An 18,072-nucleotide genomic window follows, 5' to 3' on the forward strand; every position below is an offset into this window, starting at 1 on the left:
ATTTATCATACTGTTTCTCCTGGTGAAGCAAAAAGATATTAGTATGAATTGGTGGGTTCACATTATTTCTCTCAGAGAAGTCATATTTTTAATTATAAATAGAATATATAGAAATAATTATAAATAGAATATATAGAAATAATTCTATAGAATATTTTATAGAATGTTGTTGAAGAAAAGGATGGGAAAATTTAAGGTTATGGAGTAATAAATAAGAAGATAGAAAATTGCTAAACACAATTCTTAAGTCAGCTGTATATTGAAATATGCACCATTCCAGTTATTACAAAAAGAAAAATAAGTAAAGAAACTTACAAATTTATATAATAGAGAAAATTTCTGTCCAGACTTAAAGCAGACCCTAGAGACTACAACCATTTATAGATATTAGATGGTTTACAAATTATTTTTGTATCTGTGGAAGAGAAATAATACTCATAACAAATATTACTATATGACATTTTCTGTTTAGATTAGATGTGTCACTGTCATTTTGGGGTAGAGTTGCTCCAAAAGCTAATGAGGAAGCTAACTCCTTACTACTGATGGAAGGGGATCCACACTCTGAACACACTTTTCTCCTTCTAAGACATCCTGCCCCCCAAAAAAATGTTTGGTTGTTCATTTTTTATTGTTGTTGTCATTTTAATTTTGGTGGTAGGAATTGAACCCAGAGGAACTTAACCACTAAGCACAATATCTTTATTCAATTATTTTTATGTGGTGTTAAAGATTGAACCCAGTGCCTCACACATACAAGGCAAGCTCTCTACCACTGACCTACAACCTCAGCCCCACACCCTCAGTCTTTTTAATTTTTATTTTGAGACAGAGTCTACATTGTTGAGGCTGGCTTTGAACTTGTAACCCTCTTCCCTTGGCTTCCCAAGTGGCTGAGATTAGAGGTGTTAAGTACCATCATGCCTGGTCAAAATAGTATCCTGCTGGTAAGTGTTTGTGTAGCACTTTCTCATTTACAAACAGATTTTACATGGATTGGATAATTTTATTTGATCCTCACAATAGTCCTAAGAGGTATTATTAGTACACTTATGTTTAAGATGAGGAATTTAAAGTTCAATCTTTTTATTTTCTTTAGATAACTTAGCCAGTTAATGTTAAACATTGAATTCCAACCCTCTGTTGTACCATGATAGGCATTCACTTATTCAAAGAACACCATAATTCACAAAAGAGCACTGGACAAGCTTCTCATCCTAATTCTATCACTAACTGGCTTTGGAAAAGTGAAGTTCTTGTGTATTAATGGATGAGGAAAAGGAACAACACATAGAAAGGGGGAGAAGGTATCAAATCTCATTTTTTTCTTTTAAATATTTTTTTAGTTGTAGACAAACACAATATCTTTATTTTATTTATTTATTTTTTAATGTGGTGCTGAGGATCAAACACAGTGCCTCCTGCACCCGAGGCAAGCACTCAACCATGAGCTACAACCCCAGCTTCAACTCCAGCCCCATCAAATCTCTTTTTAAAAGAATAAAGTGGAGTTCAAAGGATTACATGATTTCTGCAGGTCCACTGGTAGCATTTCATATGAAGGCACATAAACTCTATTTTAATGTGGGAGATTGGCATTTTGAAAAAGTAATTTTTTTCTCTCCCTAAAATTTCCCATTCCCTTTCTTCTTAGTTAAGCAGATAATTGATTCAGCATTTATTGCCTTGGGGAGGTATATGCCAGGACAAAAAACAAAAGCAATTTTTAAGTTGTTTCAATTTTGCTTTCCAAAAGCATAAATCCTCACAATAAGTATTTGTCACAGAGATGAAAGATTCTCACAAATAGGAAGACAGAGGGACTTCCCCCAGGCTCTCGCCAGTCTAAAAAGAGATTTCCACAGGTGAAAAACCAAATAAGAGACATAAGGCACAAAGAAGGACTTTGTATTCATGGCAGCAGGAATCAAGGCTAACTTACCATCAGCATTGCCTGGAAGGTGTAAGACCCCAGAGAGAAATGGCATCATAATAAGTCTAGGCAAACAGAAACCCAGAAATTATTGAAAAAACACAGAAGCATGTGACTTGGAAGTAGTAGATCTCTGCCAAACCAGAAAGAACTATCCAGACAAAACAACTCATATCTAAGAGGTAAGCTATTAAATATAGATGATCGTTGACCAGAGTTCACCTCCCCCATTCCAGTGAAGTAGGGAAAATCTCAAGAAGGATTAGAATTATTTTAGCCACTAAACAATGCCTACAAGTAAAAAAAAAATAAATTTGAATTATAGAAAATAAATGTTTTTTTTCACAGTACTAGGAAACAAACCCAGGCTCTTGCATATGCTAGCAAAGTTCTCTGCCACTGAGCTACATCTCAACCTAGATATTTCTTACATATCAAAAATAGACCAAAAGTCCAAATCAGTCATCTCTGATCTTGTCTCTTCTTCTAGTAGCCAGGTCTTCAGACTACTGGCCTAGGTTTTTTTCTACATTATTACTGTTATTGATGATGATGATGATGTTGATTATGACAATGACAACAACAAAAATGACACAGGATGTCATGGTATGTTCAAGGCAAAGAAAATAATTATCTTACCATTTCCTACACTGACTGGCAAACTTCTACTCATCTTTTTTTTATCTCATATTAACTATCACATCTTCCCTAGATGGACTTAAGTCCTCCTCGCCTGTTTCTAGGACACAGCATATCAATATCACAACATTAAAACTGCCTATTTTCACATCTGTCTCCCTATTTTAGAAATCGGCAGAGGTCGAATACCACTTGCCACCACAAAACACACATCTGGCACAGTGCCTGGCACATGACAGGAATTCAATAAATCCTTGTTGGACAGAAAAGTGATTGAATAAATAAATAGAAGTAAAGCTATTACACTAAGTACATACATAAGCTTAACTTTTTAAATAACTGTAGCTTGCTTCTTACCTATAAGGGGTTTTAAATAGAATAGAATCTAACAGGTTTATTCCAAGTCATACTATACTTTCAAAAATAAACATGTCACAACTCTAAAAATTGATAGCTCTTCCCCACCCATAAAGTCTCAAAATTTCACTATAACAGGGTTAGTGGCTAGCAATATATTGTCTTCAGAAGAAATGAAATATAAAATATTATAATCTTTGAACATTTAAATTTAATAATTCATTTTCACAGGATTTTCTACCTCATATTCCCCTTGATCTTAAATCCTAAAATAAATGGGGTCAAGAGAACTATTTCATAATGGAGGTGTTTGCCATAATTCTTGAAATAGCTTTGAGTAACTTACTAAAAATTGAACCCATGCAGAAAGCTTACTAGTTAGAATTCAGAAAGAAGAGACAGAAGAGACTGGACAGAAGAGACTGGGTAAAACTCATGATCCTCTGCTGACACAGCAACCTACATTGAGGATACAGAGCCCTCAAATCTTGACCGCTACAAATCCCTGAGCAGAAATCATAGCTAGGGAACCAATCCCTTTCCCCCATCTCAGCCTTATTCTTAAAAAAAATTCTAATCACTGAAATAACAGTAAATGCTAAAAAGTAAGAGCATAAAAGAATATATATGATTAAGAAAGAATAGTATTCTAGCAGTTTAGGGGATATAATATTGCATAATAATGAGGGATTTATTTATTGACAGAGGCATGAATAAACTTAATGCCTTAATTTGGTATTGTAAAAACTCAATGTTTTGTGTATATTTTCTGACTACTCTTCTACCCAAAAATAAGTAACAACAGGCCTAAGGAGAGATAAGATATTCTATTTTGAATGGAACACTTGAGCAGTTCTCCCAAAACTTAACAGTTCACACATCTGTTACCAATTCCTTAGTGTGTCATTTGTACACTATCCCAATAAATAATATGTGTAAAATAAAATCTATTAACAGATCATTTTACTTCGATGTCTATTGATTTGCTAAACAGCATATTCCTAATCAGTAGCTGAACACAAAAATATTCTCTCACTTCTCTATCCAGAATGCTCCCTCTTTATGCCTTCTAGATTAATGAATATTTCCCAATATTAAGAATTTATGGCCCTGCAGGATGGTGCATGCCTGTAATCCCTGTGGCTGGGGAGGCTGGAGCAGGAGGATAGCAAGTCAAGCACCCCTGTGTTCATTCTCCACATCAAAAAAAAAAAAAAAAAAAGAAAGGAAAAGAAAGAAAGAAAGAAAAGAAAAGAAATGGAATTTATGGCTTCACCAAGTGCAGTGATATACTTATAAATCAAGGGACTCAGGAGGCCGAGGGAGGTGGATCACAAGTTCCAAACCAGCCTCAGCAATTTATCGAAGCTGTAAGAAGCTTAGCAAGACCCCGTCTCAAAATTTTAAAAAAGCCTGGAGATGTGTCTTAGTGGTAAAGTACCCATGGTTCAATCTCTAGTAGAAGAAAAAAAAGGAAGAAGGAAGAAGAGAAGGAGGAGGAGAAAATAATAATAATGTGGCCTCATAAATTCCAATAATCTCTCAACCATCAAAATAGAGAATAGAGAATTAAGGATGGGAGGAGGAATTATAAAAGAGCATACAGAAGCGGGGGCGGGTATTAGACATGTTTTATATTCTGACTGTGGTGCTGATTTCAGAGGCACATAAAAACTTGTCCAAATTCATCAAACTGTACATCTTAAATGATGCAGTTTATTACGAATAAATTATTTCTTAATATAGTTGAAAAAACTTTAGGAAAAAAAAGATGAGCCTTTTGGGGAATTTTAAACCTAAAAAAAAATCCTTAGTAAGTTATTTATTTTACTGTGAATTATAGAAATAGCCAAACTTTGAAAACTATTTTTTCAGCCTGGCACAGTGGCACACACCTGTAATCCCAGCAGCGAGGGAGGCTGAGGTAGGAGGTTCAAAAGTTCAAAGCCAGCCTCAGCAATTTATCAAGGCCCTGTCTCAAAATAAAATATAAAAAGGGCTGGGGATGTGTCTCAGTGGTTCCATCCCTAGTACCAAACGAGGGGGAAAAGCTATTTTTTTCAATCCCTTATTAGCTGTGAGAAAAAAATTAAACAAAAATTGAAGTTTTATAAAATGAAAAAGTTATCTGGATGTAGTACTAGTATGGCAAACATGAAAATTTAAACACAAATTTGGTAAAATGTCCAGCAAAATAAATAAAATATATGCAAAATAAATAAAATAGCCACTCAGGAACTGTCAATAAATTCATGTACATATTTTCCCCTTTATTGATTCTGAAAAGCAATTTTTTTAACTTAAGAAAAATCTACAGATTGAAGGAAAATACAGATAATGAAAGGTAAATGTAAATTAGTGAGATGCTATAAAAAATTAATTAGTTAACCCACAAAGTGCTGGAAACAAATAATGAAAAAAGAAAATTTTAAAGAAGAAATAAGCAAAATAGTTCTAAGTTCTCTTTATGGGAGAGAGAAAAAGAAAAACAAAAATAACACTTTTATGAAGAATATAGTCAACCCAAAACAAAGACTAAAAGCCTGTGAGTCCAGGAAACAACAATTTCAATTTAAAGAGAGTACATAAGATATATGATAGTATCGTGCGTGCTTTAGAATTCTAAATACACAATATTCTTCAGCTTCCTTTAAAAAGGTATAACATCAAAACAAATGAATATGAAAATGATAATATTTAGCTTGAAATTCATGGTAAAAATCTGTTTATACATGCTCAATAATATCATTGAGAATGGTTGCAAAAATGTATTAGAAGGAAACAAAGTGTTATATAAATTAATAATATCAGGCAGCCTTCTATACCAGTTAAGAAGATAATAGAACATTTTTTTTAAAAAAAAACACAAAAATGAAATGAGCATCCATATGAAAGTATTAAAATGCAATGATTTCTTTCATATATTTAATAACAATAAGAACAAAAAACTTCAAAAAAGAAACTGCATTGTACTAAAAAAAATTCCATTGAAGCACAAATTCTGTTCAAAATTCTCAGTGTTCAAAGATAATATTTTATCTTCAAAACAGCCACTTCCTGCTTGAAAACACCAGGAAGAACATAATTTTTTTCCTTATGTTAATTCAACATAAAATTGTATTGATTCAACTTAAGAAGTCTTATTGAAATAGCCTTTTACAACCCACTATGATCTTGTGTCACATCAGAAAATACTAATACAACTTATTTTGGATAAACTCTAAATTTTCATGCATTGTGTCAAAGATTGTCCTAACAGCTTGGTTGGTAGCAAATCAAGTGACTATCATAGATAATTGAATCGTGAATAAAAATCAACTGTTGGGATGGGGTTAGAAGTCTGTAACAGAGAAAATGAAGAGTTCTGTTGACAAAACTGAGATCTATAAAAAATGTGGGGAGGCTGAAGTAGGAGAGATAAAAAGTAAAACCAATAAAGCAAAACAGAAGGTTTGAAGCATAGCAGTTGCAACTTATCCAAGAGCAGTCAAGAATAGCACCCAGAAATGGACTTACTGAGATTTCATACCCATTTACCTCCCACCATGATTGCAAGTTATCAATGAGAAAATCTCTTAATTTTGAAAACAGTATACAAAATGAACACCAAATGAAATATGTCTTATGAAAACTTTACATTTTAATAAGAATATATTCAACAATAAATAAATACTTGGCTCAGTGGATATAGTTGTTATTTAAAGTCACATTAACTCTAGCTTTTCCATTATATCTACTATAAATAACAATGAAGAGAAAAATATTCAAAATGATGGCAGTGCTTCATACAGAATAAATTTAGGTTAATCTATAAAATATTTGTTTTTCTTAGATTATAGAAACAGTAGAGACAGTAAGATTAGCCAATTAATAAGTAATACACATGTAATAATTTGTTTGGCTATTTGTTATAGTCTTCAAAAATAAATATCTGAATACAAACAATTTTAAGAAATTAAAAATAAGAAATGATTTCTTATTTTTCTCTAGATCAGTTCATAAAGTGAATTACATAATGCATATGCTTTAGTATAACACAAATATGTTTTGCTACAAAGAACATGTTGATTCCTTTAAATTTTTGATCTATATGTCAATCCATTATCAAGAAAGAAAGAAAAATGTAGGAGGAAAGAGGAAGTTTTTAAAGTATTATAATTTTCAATAATGTGTCCAGCAATTTCTGTAGGAGTTCCTTTAAATGTGGAAACTTTTAAGAAACTTGTTCTATTGGTTTTAGAAATGTAAAATCAGCCTTTAGCTTAATTTATACTTAAAATATTCATTGGGCTTCCTCCACACACCTTTTTATCCCTTTCTCTTGCTCTCTTCCCGCTCTTCCTTCTCTTTTCCTCTTCCCAGTTTCTCCTTCCTCCTTCTTCTTCCCAACACACACACACACACACACACACACACACACAATGTCCAAAATATCAAAGTTGTCCAACAAGACTGTCTAGAGAAATGTACAAAGAGTAACAACACACAATGAGTAAATAAATCAAATAGCCATATTGTTTATTGCCTACATTCCTAAAACCATTCTTATTCCAGATAAACCAATAGTGTCAGATTTAAACAGATGTGGCTCCAAAATCCAAAAGAGAGTTTATTTCTCTCAGTGACTACAGGGAAGAACTGGGGGAAGAAAACAACACTAGTTTTATATCCCAGTGTGCAAAAAAGCTCAGCTGTAAGTGTTTCAAAGGTTTTATATATCACTGTCCCTCTTTCACATACCAGCTTGGATAAAAGCATCCCAGAGGTTACGATTTTCCTCAATGAATCTTCCATATCCAAAGGTAGAAGCATTAAACACCACGCAGAGCCAGGCTGCGCTTTAACTTACAGTTGAGGCTTTAGTTTCATATTGTAGCAATTCATATAATTATACATTTGGATCCATGTTAGCCCAAGAGAGTAAAATTCAATAGTGTTGATATAAATTTTTATTCAAAACTTTCTATAAACTCTTTTTAATTAATACCATCTTCTGCATCAAGTTAAAAAAAAAAAGAAAGAAAAAGAAAAAACAGCTTCACTAGGCTACTTTGGAATAAAGTTAACCTGAGGTAGATCTAGGCTAATTGAATCCCCAAGGCCTGACATATAATAAACTATGCTTCAGGAACCAACTAGATCTTGATCAACTCAGAGAGTATAAAAAACTATTAAAGGGGAGAAAAATACAGGTGTGTGCCTCATTTGAGGCAACTATGTCAACTATGCTATTAAATAATGCCTGAGTCAAGTTACCAAAGTTGTGCAACTTACCGAAGTTTTACTTTATCACAAAAGTGATAGAATGAACAAATATGAAATCTATTTTTAAAAATAAATGAAAAGCAATAAGTTTTCCAGTGAAAATAAAATTACTATCTTTTACAACTATATAATTATCTCAATAAATATTAAGTTCATGGTGAAGAGCTACACTCTACATGTTCCTTTTTTTAAAGATTGTTTAAAAGTAAGTTTGATGATCTAAGAAAACAAGCTAAATAAGATCACAAATCATTCTATTCTTATTACAAATGGTAATACAGACAGCCTGATTTATGAAATCATAAGGTCTATAACTAAATATGATAGTCTTACTTCCTTTTGTTATAGCAAAAAAACTTACTAAATGATGTGCTACTGAAAAGATACTATTACAATAATTTCTCAAATCCAGTCAAAATTTTACTCTCCAATGGAATACAATTTTAATTACAAATACCAGAACCAAGAAAAGGGAGAATCATATATTATATAGGAACCTCATAGCCCACCTTTCTTCTTCACTGGCATTCTTGGGTCTTTCACTGCCACCGGATTCAAGATCTCTTTTCAAGTCTCTGCTTGATCCAACTGGATTGTGGCCAAGAGCCAGGTAACTGTTGCAAACCACTTCACCCTTCAATTTTGAAATCCAAGCCGAGTCTTCTATTTCAGATAAAGAAAATAATGATGTATTTTTTTCCACAGCTAAACTTTCTATACTGCCCAGTGTTTAGAGTGTTTTCAATTTTTGTAAAAGACGTACTTTTTTTTTTAAGCTGAGAAAAGCATAGGAAATGTTATAAAAATTCCTCTTCAGGCAGTAACATTTTTGAAAGTTCAATGACCAACTCAATTAAGGCACAAACCAAATTTAGACAGCTGTCCCATTACTTTATAAATTATCGAATTAAAAGACGAATTGGTTGATGATAAAGATCCTCAATTCTTAGAGAAAATATTAAATTCCCCCTTTCAAAAAATACTTTTAAAAACCTCTTGGAGTCTGATCTCTAAAAAAGGTGCGGAATTTGAACAGTTTTCTCTGGCAGAACACAGACTTAAAGGCCCTTTTTGATTTAATGGACCAGAAGTTCCAGATCTCACCCCCTCAGGTAAAACAGGTCCAGCTTGCTGTCACTTTCATTTTTTTCTTCTGCACTCTCCAAGCCCCCAAGGCTTGATCCTTAATGCCCCTCTGATTCTGATCCTCCCATGTATTAATCGAGAGGATTGAAACGAAGGAAAGCAATCCCTTGGCATGGAGACATTAAAGTGACAGTGCTACTCAATGGGCACTTGATGCAGGATGAGTTGGCGAAGCAGATTTCTTCACACTGGAGTCATTCACATCATGCCATCTCTTCGCATCCAAGCAGCTCCCTATCCGGCGAGGAAAAACACTGAGACTGTTCGAGAGGAGAAACCAAACCTTCCCCCCAGAGGTGTTTTCGGAGACGTTGTAGTAGGATTAGGTATGCAAGCATAAGCTGTGCAAAAGGTCCTCAATTTACTAAATGAGAGTGCAGCTGCTTGGCTTCCACGTTCACCCTCTCAATCTCTCTCCAAACTACCCACCTTCCTTTTGGAGAAAAGACAAGACATCCCTCTGCCACCGCTGGCCACCCCTGCCCAACCCCGATCTTATATAGGAGAGCACTGAAATGTCCTGCACCCTCCACGCGATGAAGTGTTTCCTCAGTCAGGAGAAACAGCAGCACTAGAAATTATATAACTCTCGAATTTGGCTTCTCTAAGACATGGAGACTGGAGGGTCGGGGGTTGCGGGTCTGGGAGATACTGCTGGGCATTTAACCAACACGAACGCGCGCCAGGCCTCTTCGTAATACCCTCTACCCCCGAAACACTGACCACAAGGGGTCCTCTCGGGAGACAAGAGGGGAAATTTTTTCTCGGTCCCTTTCCAAGCGGGGCGAAAGGATGGAATATGAGGGGCTAAAGCCTGGGGAGAGGAAGCTGTCGGGCTGCTCTGACGGCGCTGGGGCGGAGGGTTGGAGGCTTTGAGGAGGAGGTGCCTGAAAAGCCTGAGCTTTTTCAGGTCAGAGAGGCGACTCCCTGAAACTGTGAAAGGAGCGGGCTGCTAGTGCCCAGCTAGCCCGGTTGCCTTGAGAAGAGAAAGGCGTGCGGCCACATTCCAACGCCCAGCCGCCCCTTGTTCCCCTCAGGGTGGGATGAGAGGGAGGGAGGCTGACAAACAGCAGGGGGAGGAACTACTGGGCTGGCAAGGGGGGGCGGGCCCACGGGCGCCTGGACTTCCTTGAAGCCAATGAATGCCCGTAATTTCTGGACGCCGAGCCCAATCCCAGGCCGGATGGAGGGCGCGGCTTTTGACTGGGTGGGGGCGGGCCCCGAGCTTCAGGCAAGGGGTGAGCGCAGTAAACCACCCCACTTCCCGCCCCGGGCGTTCTGGGGCCCCGCCCACCCGCGGGTCACGTGGGCCTTCAACATGGCGGCGCACAGGCGACAGGCTGGTCCCGATCTGAAAGGTTCAAGTGCTACGCCGGTGGGAGATGGAGAAGCGCCCGAGGTAGGCAGAAATTCTTAGTGGTAAGGGCAGTGCTTTCCACCGCTTCTAAGTGTTGGCCGACTCTTCTGAGATGATGCACCTACAGGATTTGAACATTTCAAACGATCAGCGACAGGGCATAATCAAGCCGCCAGTCGCTTTAGAAATAAGCAGAAATAGAAGACCTAAAATTTAATCCTGATTATCTGCAGCTTATTTTCTTTTGCTTTCGTACTTTGTATAGGCCCTTGTTTTAATTAGGAATATTTCCTTGGCTTCTGTCCCTCCCCACCCTCGCCAAATTCTCTTTTCAGATTTTCCCTTAAATGTTCCTTCCTCCAGGAAGCCTTCCCACATTTCCCCTATCTCAGTTGTTTGCTTTTTCTTATATTAAATGGTATCCTCATTCTCCCTTTAAACTCACTGTTTTTATTCTGGCTTTTCGGTAGATTTTTAAGTTCCCAAGGACATTGACTATGCGAGAGCTCTATAAATGATGAGTGAATGTTAATAAAATTCTTAAGGTCAAGTGAAATACACATAAGAACACAACAAACTAAAGCGCTTTGCAGATTATAACCCTACATATATGCACTCTCCCCACCCCCCTTTGTTTTTTTACCGAGGATTGAACTCAGGGGCACTCAACCACAGAGGCACACCCCCCAGACCTTTTTTGTATTTTATTTAAAGACAGGGTCTGGCAGAGTTTCTTAGAGCCTCCCTAAATTGCTGAGGCCGGCTTTGAACTTGCAATCCTCCTGCCTCAGCCTACCGAGATGCTGGGATTATAGGCGTGTGCATATGCACTCTTACTGGTAAAAGTGTGGTGATCTGTTGAGTGATCTTTCCCTAGTTAATTTTTAGGTAAAATGTTGGCTGTAGCAAAATCTTTACATTTTAATACTTTTTAAAAAGGCTTTCTGGAGGCTAAGTGTATAGCTTAGTAGTAGAGCGCTGGTCTAGCATCCGACAGGCCCTAGGTTCAATCCCCAGCACCGCAAAAAATAAAGCCTTTCTGAAAGTTACTAGTTTGTTTATCTGCTTTAAGGATGAGAGTGTAATGAAAGTAATCACTTCTTTGACAGTGCCTTGCAAAGATTAAGCATTCAATAAATATTCGCTGTTTTCATTAGTTCATTTATTTTCTAGTAATCATAATACTTAGGAGGGTTCTTGTTATTTTGATTTTGTTTTTTCATGTACAGAGCTGAGAGTTATAGACTGGGTAGGTGTTACAAGAAGACATTGCCTGAAAGTTTTCTTTTGGGGTGGAGGATTGGTAAGCTTCAGTGAATTGGATGACTGCAGAACAAAAAAATTATGTAAGGTTTCTGATTAATCATGTTGACAACTACCTTCATAGTCCAGTAGATGGGTTAAGTATAGAATCTCCCTCCCATCTTTCTTTTTTCATTAGTGTGTCAGAAAACAAAAGATTAAGTCTATTCCCTGAAAAATTGTAATTTGTTAAATATTTTACCTTTTTGGTTTTTTCCTAACCTCAGAAAATTTGAAGAAAATTTTCTGGCTTGAATGCAGTTCTGCAATGATGCAGGGAAAGAAACTGATCCATTATTACTCATTGTATTATAACACCATAAGAAGGTTCAGAGGAGCCCAAGACTTCTGTGTTTATCCTATGGGGGATATGATCTTTCATTAGTAAGAGTTAGTATGGATACATATCACCCATTCAGCAAATGAGTATTACGGCAATGTTTAAGTCGTGTTCATAGACCACAGCCTTAGAAGTCCTTGGTGCTAATAAAATGCAGATTTTAGGCCTCACCCTACTCCTGTTGAATCCAAATATTTAAGAAGAAAGCTCAAGAGAGCTCATTTCAGATAAATGTACTGTGTTATTCTTGTTCATGCTAGAGGCAGAAAACCACTGATTTATCATCTTCTGCATTCATTAATCAATCTATTTTTAATTCTCTTGCCTAGAATTCCTAAAATTTGAGATTAAGTAAATGCCCTTGACTATAAAAGTTTTTTAAAATGGAGATTGGTGTGATTTGTAAAGGGCTTTCTATTTTATTTGTTTATTGGTTAATCTGAAGAAGGTAAAATAAAAAGGTTGAACTTTGCATCAGTAGACCTTCCACTTACATAGTAAAGCCACAAATTTGGATTTGCCAGAAATGTCCCAATTTCCTTGTTTAAATGAAATTAAACAGAACTCTTAAACTCCATGCCAGAGTGGCACAATATTTAACAAATGTTATTATTAAAACTTTTTACAAAGATACAAATACCCAGAGCAGAACATTCAGAGGATCCTTTCTGAGACTCCAGGGTTTTTTCCTCACTGATTTCTGTTAAGATACTACTAGCCAAACCCTTATGGTTCTTACATTTGGGACATAGGACCCTTAGGATCAACCTCAGAGCCCAGTGCCATAAAGCCAGGCTCTGTGATGTATCATATAGCTACTTCTGACTAAGACCCTTCCTCCACTGCAAGTGCTACTGGAGAACTGAATGTGTAACATAAAAAATAAGGTAGCCATGATCTTACTTCTGACTAAGACCCTTCCTCCACCCTAAGAGCTACTGAAGAACTGAATGTGTAACAAAAAATAAGGTAGCCATGATCTACTGCCTCTTCCCAGTTTGAAACAGTACCCCCTCTCTCTGATTTTATCTTTCCTTATTCTTGAAAGCAATCTCTGCTCTCTATTACCTCTGTAGGAAATTTAACATAATCTCTAAAATGAGCTCATGAGAGACAGAGGAAAGAGACAGTAATCACCAAACAGGGACTACTTCTGCTTTGCCACCTAAAGAGGTAGATCAGAGAGGGGGCACTGGCTACTTCCTTGGAATGACAGGGGGACATTGTACTGAAAACAAAAACTCAGTATCTCAGTCACTTATCCTATACTAAATCCTAAAGCAAATTAACATTTCTGAACTTCAGTTTTCTCATCTATAAAAGTAGAGGTGATCATAATTCTGCCAGTTTCTTAAAGTATTGTGTGACTTTAAAAAGCCAGTGTCTAACAATAAGAGCTCAATAAATGTTGATTGAATCATTCACTTAATATATGAAAGCAAATGACAGTACTTTACTGAACTCTAAATGTTTTTTAGTCTGAATCTGTAGAATTTTATAAGGTTTTATCATTAGCTATTATGGTTCTGGAATTTTGTGTCTTCCAGGACATCAAGATGGCAATTTATATGCATGGTCAGCCCAGTTTTTCTCTAGGAGATGCAAAACTCAGAAGACCAATGGTCATCGACATCATAGAAAGAAAATTCGAGTACCTTAGAAAAGAAAAGTAAGAGACAGAACTGTACTGAAAGTTACTAACTTCATTGGCAGATCTTTTGTATTGCTGTTGTTTCTGAGGATTATCTAAGAAACTGTCACCTTTATTGAGTTGGTTATGAATAAAGCTTATTCAAAAATAAAACTAAAGGGAAACAGATAAAAATACTGAATTGTCAGAATATTGAGGTTATGCATAATTTCTTTCACTTCTTTTTAAAAAAAATGCCCAGAATTAGGGGCTGGGGTTGTGGCTCAGCAGTAGAGCACTCGCCTAGCATGTGCGAGGCCCTGGGTTCGATCCTCAGCACCACATAAAAAGGTATTGTATCCAACTACAACTAAAACAAAAAATTTTTTAAATGCCCAGAATTATTGTTAAAAACATTATTTGTATAGTAAATATTTTTTTAATTAAAAGTAATTAAGAGGGGCTACAGTTGTAGTTCAGTGGCAGATGGCTTGCCTAGCATATGTGAGGCACTGGGTTTGCTCCTTAGCACCACATAAAAATAAATAAAATAAAGGTATTGTGTTCATCTACAACTAAAAAAAAAAATTAAGTAATTAGGAGAAAAATATTTGGCAGGTACTTATATTTCATTGATGAGCAGTTATGATTAAAATCAGTTTAGGATTGATAATCTCAACCACAGTGCCAAGTACAGCAAAAAGGAATGTAGCTTCCATGATATACACAGTCTTATTTACCATTTGGCTTTTAGATTAATAGAACTCAAGAATAAAGTCACACTAATCAGAACAAATAAAAAAATAAAATTAAAAAAAAGAATAAAGTCAAAGGACAACTAATATTTAACTTTAGAACTTTTTGGATTTTTTCATGAGTCCAAGTTAGTAAAACTAGATCTATCAGACCACTTTGGAAGAAGTTTTATTTTTTTTCCCACTATTTAGAGAATATTAGTTTCTGTGTGGAAGAAGTTTTATAAATCATAGACAAGTTATTTTGAAAGTATCTGGGCTAATTAAAAAATAATTATTTTCTAGATAGCCTAAGCAATTTTTTTCCTAGATTACCTTAAGCAAATTATTTATTTTAATAGCAGAAAAGGTATTCTTAGAAATAGGTATGTCAGTAGCCATAACATTTAGCTATCTTGGAACATATTTATGTTTATTTGTGTCCAAGTTAATGGCCACAAAAGAGTTACATTTTGGAACCATCCTAAATCCTCTCTTTAGAATGCAAATTCCATGATGAATGGAATTTCTTTTCTTTTTTGGTTTGGTTTTGTTCACTACCCTATCCTTGACACTTCAGAAATACCTTTCACATAGTAAATGCTCAAGAAATATTTAATGCTGGCCAGGCACAGTGGTGCATGCCTATAATCCCAGCAATACCGGAGCTGAGGCAGGAGGATTGAAAGTTTGAGGCCAGCTTCAGCAACATAGTGAGGCTCTATGCAAAAATAAAAAATGAAAAAGGTCTGGGGATGTAGCTCAGAGGTAAAATGCCCTGGGTTCAATTCCTAGTACCAAAAAAGAAAAGAAAAGAAAAAAAAAAGGAAATATTTGATGCTGAATAAATATATAATAACAACTGCTGAGCAAAGGATACATCTATTATGAGAATATTATGTTAAACTTAATCATTCCCTTTGTTTTCCCTATTAGGACCTTAAATGTACCTGGAATGGTATTCCTTGGGACAACAGCTAGTATCTTTGGAATATTTGCAAACTTCATTTTCAGATATTGCTTCAAGGTTAAATATGATGCTTTGAAGACATATGCACCATTGACTGCACTTCCATTTTTATCCACTATAGTTACTTACAAGTTCCTTGTAACTGATGCTTTGTATTCAGGTAAATTTAAATTCATGAATATATAATATAGTTATATCTAAATAAAGTTACTCATTAACATATACTAATAGTAATCCCTTACATTTGTATTTTGCTTTACCACTTACAAGGATATTCACATATAATTTCCTATTTGATCCACGCAACAATCCTGATCAGGCAGGTCAAGCATTATTGTTAATAAGTAACCAAAACTGATGCATGTTCAAGTCCTGAGAAACAAAAATATGATATATTTAGAAAAGAGCAGGCATTGGCATACTATGCACATGATTTCAGATCCTAGTTCTCATCATCTCAGTTGTCTTATCCATGGATTAGAACTAATAGTAATTACCTCACAGGATTGTTGTGGGAATTAAAGGATGCTTTTTGTTAAATGCCTAACATAGTATCTGGCATGCTATGGGCTTATAATGTTATTTCCTGCTTCATTTTACCTTAAATTTTCCAGGTAGTAATTGATGGAGCCTCTAGTTGTAATTCATTCATTAGATCTTTGTTTAAAGATCCTTTCCCCAGAGAAACCTCTGATTCCCTCATGATAGGTTAGACTTCTAGATAAATTCTGAATACATTTTACTTCCAAAGCATTGAACACACATAATTTTTTTAATTATTTGTCTTTCTTCCCTGGTAGACTGGTCAGAGTGTCTCTAGCACCAAGCACATACCTGACGCAGATAATATGTGTATTAACCTAGAATCCAGGTGTCTGTATGCTAGTTTAGTATTCTTTTATGAAATTGCCTCTATTCAGAGCACATACATAAGAGGTTATTCTCCTCATAATAAAGTTAAAACCATTTCTAAAATGATATATTAAGTCTGCTATGTCATCAGCTTTCAATTTCTAATATCTTTTCTACTGTTTTGTGGTTGAACACAATACAAATAACTACTTTTTGAGGTAACAGTGCTTAACCTGAATTCTAAAGAGAGACTAAATTTACTTTTGTTCTCTAGGTAATATAAGCAAGGAAAATTGTGTTCTGAGAAGTTCACTGGTTGGCATAACATGTGGTATTTTATATCCCAGTGCATTAGCTTTTTCTAAAAATGGACGTCTGGCAGTCAAGTAAGTTTCTCTGTTCATTCCTTTTCTTCCTTTGTTGTTTTTCTTCCTTCTTTTTTTAGGTTAATAGACTATTCTTATTCCTTAGATATCAATCATACATTCTAATGGAAACACAATAGTTTGATATTCCAAATAGCTAACATTTAATTTTTTTACTATCTACATGATTAAACCTATAATGGAAATTATCAGTTTAGGGAAGATTGATGAACTTTTGTATTTTGTTATATTTTCCCAGGAGGTATTATTAACTATTTTTCATTTTTAGGTATCATACTGTTCCAATGCCACCAAAAGGAAGAGTTTTATTACATTGGTTACTACTTTGTCAAACAGAGATGAAAGTAATGGCAATTCCCCTAGTCTTTCAGACAGCATTTGGAATACTTATTGGCCTACAGCACTATGGAATGTTCGAGAAAACTGTACAAGAAAGATTAATGAAAGAATGAGCTAACTCAGCAGAGTGAATTTTTTATGCATTCTTGAAAGAGTGAAAAGTAACTGTTTCTGTCCCATTTGCCTAGTATGTAACTGATACTCAGTAAATATTTAGTAATTCAATAAATGTAAATGTAAAATAAAAGTAAGTTTCATATTTCTTTCCTCATTGTATGTGGAAATGGGTTTGGGCCTCAGATCTATGCAGTTAGATATTCTTCACGAAATATTTATCAAGTCCCTGCTATGTCTCAGGCACTGTGTTACATGGAATAAGAAGTGGTCCTTAGGGCTGGAGTTAGAATGAGAGGGTTTGAGAGATACGTACATAATTTGAGAGCATTCAGGAGTAGGGCTGCTAACTACTTAAGCAGAAAGGGAAGCTATGGGGAAAAATAATATGAGCAAATTCTAAAGGAGGAATTGGAAGGTTACAAGAAAGCAAGGTATGAAAATAACATCCTGGCCCATTTCCTCTACTGTAAACTCTCATTCAGTATACTAACTAGTTTCTTGTTATAAAAATTATCTTCATTATGGAGTTTTGTTTTTAATTATTTTTTTTTTTTGGTTGTAGATGGACACAATAACTTCACTTATTTATTTTTTTATGAAGTGCTAAGCATTGAACTCAGTTCCTTACACATTAGGCAATTGCTCTACCACTGAGCTAAAACCCCAGCCCTACTATGTAGTTTAAAGAACGTTTATTGCACATAT

General features: G+C 35.3%; 2 protein-coding genes across 8 annotated transcripts in view; one reads left to right on the top strand and one right to left on the bottom strand.

Moving 5' to 3' along the window:
• Dlg2 (discs large MAGUK scaffold protein 2) overlaps positions 1-10,283 on the bottom strand; it is a 1,969,681-nt gene extending 1,959,398 nt beyond the window's left edge. For 2 of the 7 annotated variants that reach the window (XM_021725177.3, XM_021725172.3), the window contains exon 1: positions 8,704-9,902. In XM_021725177.3, coding sequence (XP_021580852.2) covers positions 8,704-8,722 — 19 coding nt within the window. In that variant the 5' untranslated portion in view covers positions 8,723-9,902. Of the gene's footprint in view, positions 1-8,703 lie in introns of all 7 variants that reach the window. The other 5 variants (XM_078046781.1, XM_021725176.3, XM_040285028.2 and 2 more) reach the window with 5 other exon arrangements.
• Positions 10,284-10,584: 301 nt separating this feature from the next.
• Tmem126b (transmembrane protein 126B) lies at positions 10,585-17,497 on the top strand. Its single transcript, XM_005323270.5, has 5 exons — positions 10,585-10,739; positions 13,887-14,008; positions 15,640-15,833; positions 16,800-16,911; positions 17,180-17,497. The coding sequence occupies exons 1-5, from the start codon at positions 10,659-10,661 to the stop codon at positions 17,361-17,363; spliced, it is 693 nt and encodes a 230-aa protein (XP_005323327.3). The 5' UTR covers positions 10,585-10,658; the 3' UTR covers positions 17,364-17,497.
• The last annotated feature ends 575 nt before the right edge of the window (positions 17,498-18,072 follow it).

The sequence above is a fragment of the Ictidomys tridecemlineatus genome, chromosome 4, assembly GCF_052094955.1.
Source record: "Ictidomys tridecemlineatus isolate mIctTri1 chromosome 4, mIctTri1.hap1, whole genome shotgun sequence".
Lineage (NCBI taxonomy): Eukaryota > Metazoa > Chordata > Mammalia > Rodentia > Sciuridae > Ictidomys > Ictidomys tridecemlineatus.

What these genes read in the sequence shown, in the direction of transcription:
- Tmem126b (XM_005323270.5), top strand. Translation starts at nt 10,659, where the DNA reads ATGGCGGCGCACAGGCGACAGGCTGGTCCCGATCTGAAAGGTTCAAGT. An exon ending in AACTGATGCTTTGTATTCAG is followed by an intron (nt 15,834 to 16,799) that starts GTAAATTTAAAT and finishes TTTGTTCTCTAG; the next exon opens with GTAATATAAGCAAGGAAAAT. An exon ending in AATGGACGTCTGGCAGTCAA is followed by an intron (nt 16,912 to 17,179) that starts GTAAGTTTCTCT and finishes TTTCATTTTTAG; the next exon opens with GTATCATACTGTTCCAATGC.